We start from the raw sequence: 8,748 nt of genomic DNA, 5'->3' as shown, positions 1-8,748 counted from the left end.
GGAAAAACCCCCCCCCCCCCCCCCCTCATAGTTCTCCTTTTAAACTTTGCAATTCAAACTCATGGCTTAGAATGTAGCTGTGCTACACCCTGACCTTCAGGATTGCTCCAACTAGTAACTGATTTTCTAATACTCATTGGTCACATAGATGTTAAGAAAGCGATATCCACAGAGTGCTCTTGAGGTTTCTGGTCTTGCTGATGGGGAGGGCGCAGTACCTGGTTATAGCCAGCAGATGTCGCTGTTGCTGCACATGTGACATCCAGGACTCCCCGTCCATACAAAGCGGGACAGCAATGTGCTCAGTCACTGTGAATCTACTGAGCCTTCCATTCTAAGTACATAGTCAGGGCCCGGAGTCCGTCACCCGCTAATGTAACTCTGATCGTCAAAACACAAACATCACGATTGATGTGTATTGAGAACAGCTTTACCATTAGAAATAATGATGTCCTCTATGTAATGGGAGCTGGCAGAGTTCATAGACGGTCTCTAGTGCATGGATAGGCTGCATTCTCAGTGATGTCACTAGTCTCTAGTGAAGTGATAGGCTGCATTCTCAGTGATGTCACCGCTCTCTAGTGAATGGATAGGCTACATTCTCAGTGATTTCACCGGTCTCTAGTGAATGGATAGGCTGCACTCTCAGTGATGTCACCGGTCTCTAGTGAAGGGATAGGCGGCATTCTCAGTGATGTCACCGGTCTCTAGTGAATGGATAGGCTGCACTCTCAGTGATGTCACCGGTCTCTAGTGAAGGGATAGGCGGCATTCTCAGTGATGTCACCGGTCTCTAGTGAATGGATAGGCTGCATTCTCAGTGATGTCACCGGTCTCTAGTGAAGGGATAGGCTGCATTCTCAGTGATGTCACCGGTCTCTAGTGAATGGATAGGCTGCATTCTCAGTGATGTCACCGGTCTCTAGTGAATGGATAGGCTGCATTCTCAGTGATGTCACCGGTCTCTAGTGAATGGATAGGCTGCATTCTCAGTGATGTCACCGGTCTCTAGTGAATGGATAGGCTGCATTCTCAGTGATGTCACCGGTCTCTAGTGAATGGATAGGCTGCATTCTCAGTGATGTCACCGGTCTCTAGTGAATGGATAGGCTGCATTCTCAGTGATGTCACCGGTCTCTAGTGAATGGATAGGCTGCATTCTCAGTGATGTCACCGGTCTCTAGTGAATGGATAGGCTGCATTCTCAGTGATGTCACCGGTCTCTAGTGAATGGATAGGCTGCATTCTCAGTGATGTCACCGGTCTCTAGTGAATGGATAGGCTGCATTCTCAGTGATGTCACCGGTCTCTAGTGAATGGATAGGCTGCATTCTCAGTGATGTCACCGGTCTCTAGTGAATGGATAGGCTGCATTCTCAGTGATGTCACCGGTCTCTAGTGAATGGATAGGCTGCATTCTCAGTGATGTCACCGGTCTCTAGTGAATGGATAGGCTGCATTCTCAGTGATGTCACCGGTCTCTAGTGAATGGATAGGCTGCATTCTCAGTGATGTCACCGGTCTCTAGTGAATGGATAGGCTGCATTCTCAGTGATGTCACCGGTCTCTAGTGAATGGATAGGCTGCATTCTCAGTGATGTCACCGGTCTCTAGTGAATGGATAGGCTGCATTCTCAGTGATGTCACCGGTCTCTAGTGAATGGATAGGCTGCACTCTCAGTGATGTCACCGGTCTCTAGTGAAGTGATAGGCTGCACTCTCAGTGATGTCACCGGTCTCTAGTGAAGGGATAGGCGGCATTCTCAGTGATGTCACCGGTCTCTAGTGCATGGATAGGCTACATTCTCAGTGATGTCACCGGTCTCTAGTGAAGGGATAGGCTGCACTCTCAGTGATGTCACCAGTCTCTAGTGAAGTGATAAGTTGCGCTCTCAGTGATGTCACTAGTCTCTAGTGAAGTGATAGGCGGCATTCTCAGTGATGTCACCGGTCTCTAGTGGACAGATAGGCTGCACTCTCAGTGATGTCACCGGTCTCTAGTGGACAGATAGGCTGCACTCTCAGTGATGTCACCGGTCTCTAGTGGACAGATAGGCTGCACTCTCAGTGATGTCACCGGTCTCTAGTGGACAGATAGGCTGCACTCTCAGTGATGTCACCGGTCTCTAGTGGACAGATAGGCTGCACTCTCAGTGATGTCACCGGTCTCTAGTGGACAGATAGGCTGCACTCTCAGTGATGTCACCGGTCTCTAGTGGACAGATAGGCTGCACTCTCAGTGATGTCACCGGTCTCTAGTGGACAGATAGGCTGCACTCTCAGTGATGTCACCGGTCTCTAGTGGACAGATAGGCTGCACTCTCAGTGATGTCACCGGTCTCTAGTGAATGGATAGGCTGCACTCTCAGTGATGTCACCGGTCTCTAGTGGACAGATAGGCTGCACTCTCCGTGATGTCACCGGTCTCTAGTGAAGGGAGAGGCTGCATTCTCCGTGATGTCACCGGTCTCTAGTGAAGGGATAGGCTGCATTCTCCGTGATGTCACCGGTCTCTAGTGAATGGATAGGCTGCATTCTCAGTGATGTCACCGCTCTCTAGTGAAGGGATAGCCTGCATTCTCAGTGATGTCACCGCTCTCTAGTGAATGGATAGGCTGCATTCTCGGTGCTGTCACTGGTCTCTAGTGAATGGATCCTGCATTCTCAGTGATGTCACCGCTCTCTAGTGCATGGATAGGCTGCATTCTCGGTGATGTCACCGCTCTCTAGTGCATGGATAGGCTGCATTCTCGGTGATGTCACCGCTCTCTAGTGAATGGATAGGCTGCATTCTCAGTGATGTCACCGGTCTCTAGTGATGGGATAGGCTGCATTCTCAGTGATGTCACCGGTCTCTAGTGCATGGATAGGCTGGGTTCTGTGAAACATCTCAGTAACATTGGTGGTCTCTATTGATGAAAACCTTGTACATAAGAATATAACTTACTTTGTATTCTATTTGTGTCATTGGTGCACCTGGCAGCCAATAATGAGTTCTTGTGTTTTTTTTTCTCAATACCAGATCAAAGCTGCGGAACCAAAGAGCAAGAACTGCGTTACACTGGCCGGCACAGGAGAAGCCGCTAAAGCCATCGGTCCCAGTTTTGTGCAGACGTCCTTTAATGAGCCCGGAGGTCTCTGCATTGGTGATGACAGCCATTTGTTGTATGTTGCCGACACCAATAATCACCATATAAAAGTTCTGGATCTGGAATCCAAAACAGTTTCTGTGGTAAGTAACATTCCATTTTATAAGATGCCATAGATGTTAGAGGGCAGTCAGAGGGGACGGCACGGACCTCCTATGAAGCCTGTGCATAATAGGCCTGCTGCATTGAGCTTAAGGTTCTGGCAAGGCTTTCCACAAGGTTTTGGAGGGTGTCTGTGGGAAATTGTCCCATTTGTGAAGTCAGGTACTGATGTTGGATGAGAAGACCTCAAAAAAAAGAAAAAAAGGGATTAATGTGTATTTATATCGGCCATGTTTGTCGATATACTCTGTCACCATGTCGCTCTGAAGAAGGATCCCTGCGTGGACCCGAAACGTCAGCACCTTAAGACACTATGTGACATTTTGCACTTTATTAAATATATCAATGGGATTTTTACGTTCGATTCCCTGAGTGTGTGCCGGTGGTGAAATGTTTGAATTTACCATTGATGTTTGCACGGCGCCATCCGTGCGGTCACCCTGAGCACCACAGATGCCTTTTGAACTGTAAGGAGTGCGGATGGTACTCGGATTTTGGATGAGAAGACCTGACTCGCAATCATTCTGATTCATCCCAATGGTGCTCAGTAGGTTGAGGTCAGGGCTCTGTGCAGGACACTCGAGTTCCTCCACCAAGCTGGTCACACCATGTCTGTATGGAGCTGGCTGTGTACACAGGGGACAGTCATGGGGGAACAGAAAAGGGCCTTCTAAAAATGCATCGGTTGGTATTTGTGCTCATTCGGCCAAAAGAGCACTTTTTGGGTTGGGTACAGCTCTTGGATGAGAATGCCTGGCTGGTGTTCAGTAGGGTTAAGGTCAGGGCTCTGTGCGGGACACTCGGGTTCCTCCACCAAGCTGGTCACACCATGTCTTTATGGAGCTGGTTTTGTACACAGGGGACAACAGTCATGGTGGAACAGAAAAGGGTCTTCACCAAACTGTGACCACAAGGCTGGAAGATCATAATCGTCTACAATGTCTTTGTATGATGGAGGATCACCAGAACCTTCACTGGAGCAAAGACTTTGGATTGTTTAATGGTAGCAGTTGCAATTTTTTATTGGAAGTTCACTGACCTCCCTCTGCTACCTCTACACATTTCATGCCTGTCCCAGGTCTGCAGGAGGGGCAGCCAAGCCTAGGGTACATTGTAGGAGCAGTTGGGAATGGGGGGTAGCTCCAGGCGGTGCTAAGCCCAGGATACAAGGCAGGAGCAGTTGAGTATGGGGGGGGAGGACCAGGCAGTGCCGAGCCCAGGATACATGACCGGAGCAGTTGTAAATGGGGGGTAGCACCAGGCGGCACCGAGCCCAGGATACAAGGCAGGAGCAGTTGAGTATAGGGGTAGCACCAGGCGGTGCCAAGCCCAGGATATATGGCAGGAGCAGTTGGGAATGGGGGGAGGAACAGGCAGCGCCAAGCCCAGGATACAAGGCAGGAGCAGTTGGGTGTCGGGGTAGCACCAGCAGGTGCCGAGCCCAGGATACATGGCAGGAGCAGTTAAGTTTATGGGGGTAGCACCAGGCGGTGCCGAGCCCAGGATACATGACCGGAGCAGTTGGGTGTCGGGGTAGCACCAGCAGGTGCCGAGCCCAGGATACATGGCAGGAGCAGTTAAGTTTATGGGGGTAGCACCAGGCGGTGCCAAGCCGAGGATACATGGCAGGAGTAGTTGGGCGTGGGGGGCTGCACCTTTGCCGGGGGGAGTGGAAGTGATCGGGTGGCGGTAAGCAGGCATTGGAGAGCTGACAGTCAGCTTGTAAACACGCTCCTGGCTGCCCTTGTTTCCATCCAGCACTGATAGACAAATGGTTAAATAATGACAATTATCGCCGATCAATCAATAGGCCCATAGATGTCGAAAATAAAATGTCCTGGTGCATAAGGAATGTGCAGAGGCCGCAGCTGAAGCGTCTTTTTGAAATGGAGTTTAGGGCTGGGGAGCCTCTTTAGCAGTCCCCGTGCGTCCTGCATTACCTCGCAGACACCGTCGGACGTTTTGTCCCGGTAGTCGTGTCTGACAACCGAATTATCCTTCTGCACAAGTTTTCTATTGGATTAGACGCCGGCTGTGTGTCGATAACAAGGCAAAACTTGCACAAAGAACACTTTGCTTTCTTTCGCGTTTAAAGTAGGCGTCTTTACATCAATCTGACAAGCGGCGGAGAATTTAGGGGTTACTTCTATCTGCAGGACCTGCCAATTTAATGAGATCCATCAGTCATGAGATAAAAGACCTTCCTCCCCTTCCTCCCTCCTCTCTGCAATTAGACCAGACACCCACACAGCGCATTGTACCATATGTACCTATACATCGGCTGCCGTGCGTTCCGCGCTATGCAAATACAATGTTATGAACTCACCCAGTCATATATTTATTCATTTGGCTGTCAGCAGACAATCGCTCTCTTTTGTTCCGTGCGAATCTTCGTGCGCAGAAAACTCCGTAATCTTTGCAGACTTCGAACAACTTTGAGGAAAAACTCCGTCATCTTCGCAAACTCAAAAAACAAGCTTCGAGGGCTGCGGGTTTATCGATGACATGGTGGAGCTTTGCAGAGCTTTGTTATAGGAGAGCAGCGCGGCCATTATCGTTTACTGCTTAGTAAGTAAGGCTGCATACAGGGCTGTAGCTACCATGGGGTTCGCACACACACGCACACACACACACACACACACACACAGGAAACTAAAAATGTTTTCATTAGTTTCGTCAAATGAAACAAATTTTTATGCTATTTGGTGCCGCCATCCTTGAGGCAGGGCGCATGACGCCGCGCGTGCGCGTTGGCATAGGGTGACATAACACGTCTGTTGTGGGGTCACAATTTTCTGTTCTCGCCTCGGGCGCAAAAGGAGCCAGCTACGGCTCTGGCTGCATAATGCCGAGGTATCCCTGGGGATGATAGTGGTCGGCTATATATTACATTCTGCAAACCATACATGGAAGCCCTTAAGAAGGGGGAGCCCCCCTCCCCCAAAGTGCATTGGTTTTATTTTATTCAATTAACTTTTAATATCAATTTTAAGCTTTTTGAACCAAATGATCCTAAATGTATACCCTGGCAATTGAAGGCACATAGCCCTCTTGGGAGCACATGACCCCCCTCAGGTGACTAAGCTTGGGCCTGAGCATACAGTCTATTCCCACTGTATAAGCTTCAACACTTAGAGGCCGATTTACAAATCATGCACCCAGCCGTATTCTGGGCCAATGCTGTTCACCTCTAGGTGGAGCCAAGGAGCTGGGCAGAAGATTTTTTTTAATGGCCCCCTTGGAATCTTTCTAATGACACGGCAGAGCCATCCAATGCATTGTCGTGTCATTAAACGCACTCATTTCACTTGATCGATGGTGTGCTGGTGACATTCTTGAACTTCCTCCATAGTTCACGGTGCCGTCCGTGGTCACTATAAGCACCCACCTGACTCCACAGGTAAACTACAAAACCGGTAAGGCGTGCAGCAAGATACATCTATACTGTTCTTGGAATCCATCTGTCGGACCAAATCTGTCAGTGACAGTCAGGTGTGACAGCCAGCAGGTGCGTAGTGTTGACGTGTAGCTGTCAGAGAGAAGCATACCCTCAGCACAGGGCATAGAGCCTTTGCATTACTTTTTAAAGAGTGTCCTTATCCAAAAACCTAACCTTGGCACGTATGTCAAAACAACAGGTTCACTTTAACGCCGGTCCCTATAGCTGTTTATTCTCTTGTTTCCTGTGTACCCGTCCCTCTGATCAACTGGGGAGGCGCAGTGACATACCCGATAGTTCTATGCCACTGACTCCTTTTCCTCTCTTGTGATGGTTTGGTGATTGGCTGTTGAAGCTGGGTTGTCAGGAGAGAGTCCTCGTCCCTGTGTCAGCTCTGACTAGACTTGGAGCTTATATGCGGCTTCCTTTGGCTCCTGCAGGTGAACAGGACAGTGTCGTAGTATAGGGAAGGTATTTATAAGCAGATGCATGGCAGCAGTGGCGTAACAATGGCCATAGCGACCAAGGCGGCCGCTATGGGGCCCGGGTACAGGGGGGCCCGGCCTGGGTCGCTATGCCATGTGGGGGTGCTGGCTGTCACAGACACAGCTCAGCAGCGGCCACGGCGCATTTCCCCTCATAGCCGCTGCCGAGCTGTGTCAGTGTCAGCCAGCCGCTGCGGCAGATGAGGGCGGTGTTCGGAATGGAGGAGGCGGGGCCCGCTTCCTCTTACATCACTGGCCAGCGACCTAGGAGCAGGTGGGGCCAGTGATGTAAGAGAAGGGGGCCCGTTGATAGCAGAGGAGTCGGGGCCAGGGGACGGAACAGGAGTCGGGGCCCGGCGACCACAGAGGTGCTGACAGCTAAGAGATCTCAGACCCTGCAGAGCCCACTATAGATAGTCTATGGTGGGCTCTGCAGGGTCACTCTCCGCTGGGGCTCTGCAAGTGGCATAACTAGCAATCACGGGGCCCCATACAGAATTTTGCTATGGGGCCCTGTGATTTCTAGTTACGCCCCTGCTGCCTCACCCCGCATGAGCAAAGCACAGGTTCAGGTTAAAGAGCCCGTGACCTGCTACCCTGTGACAGTGCTCGGACCTAGTAGCCAATCGCTGTCACACAATAAGGAGATTGACGTCACCTTTCCTCTGCGTCACCGACACCGGCTGCGATGGAAGACAGAGCAATGAGACAGTAGGGGACAAGGTGAGTATAAGGGTATCCAGTGGTCATGGGGTCCTTTGCAGAATCACTGTCACTTTGCCCTGTGACATCGTCTCATTTAATCCACAATTTAATTCTGCGTGTGTATCATGTACAGACACCAGTAGATCTGACCATGCCTCTATTAAACCTTCATTTGTATATTCTTGTCTCTTGCAGCTTCCCATAGCTTCCAGCGACGCAACTGATGTTGTGGACAGTGCGCTGCCAAAGAGAATCATTAACCCAAAGCTGCCTAAATCCACTCCCAACATTGAGCTGAAATCCTTAACCGTGTCACCCAGCAAAACCTTAAAATATTCCATAAACCTCAAACTTCCTTCAGGAGCCAAGTTAACCGAAGGTGCCCCGAGTTTCTGGTTTCTCTTCACAGAAGGTGAGTTCCTGCCTAGTTTAAACCTGGCAGTGTGAAAAAGGTAAAGCCGATCTCCCCTTGTAATCGGGTTATCTCCCACCCTGCAAGGGTTAAAGGAGAACTATGAGGTCAGGGCTTTCCCCCATAGTTCTCCTTAGGGTAACGGGAGGACACAAACTAGCGTCCTCCCGTCACCCTAGGCTCAGTATATAGGGAGCTACAGCTCGCGGTATACTGAGACGCCGCAGCCGGAGCGGATCCCGACGTAGATGACGGGATCCGCCCAGCTGTGTGAGTGACAGCTGGCTCTGCCTATCTAGAGGCTGTACCCGCCCCCTCCAGTCAGCGCTGGCGGATCGGAGCGGTGAGAGGGGAATCCAGCCCCTCCCCTGTCACAGCAGAGAGCCGTGACCGGATCGAGAGGTGAGCGAACGCCGGTATGTGTTCTCTCACCTCCCGATCTACTGAGCCGACCTG

General features: G+C 50.6%; 1 protein-coding gene across 1 annotated transcript in view; it reads left to right on the top strand.

The window, feature by feature from the left end:
- NHLRC2 (NHL repeat containing 2) overlaps positions 1–8,748 on the top strand; it is a 39,032-nt gene that overhangs the window by 26,729 nt on the left and 3,555 nt on the right. Inside the window, 2 exon segments of the mRNA XM_018573975.1 lie at positions 3,023–3,232; positions 8,076–8,292. Of these exon segments, the coding sequence (XP_018429477.1) occupies positions 3,023–3,232; positions 8,076–8,292 (427 nt within the window).

This window comes from Nanorana parkeri, unplaced genomic scaffold (assembly GCF_000935625.1).
Source record: "Nanorana parkeri isolate BGI_ZX_2015 unplaced genomic scaffold, ASM93562v1 scaffold2653, whole genome shotgun sequence".
Lineage (NCBI taxonomy): Eukaryota > Metazoa > Chordata > Amphibia > Anura > Dicroglossidae > Nanorana > Nanorana parkeri.
This window is presented reverse-complemented; position numbering and strand designations above follow the sequence as displayed.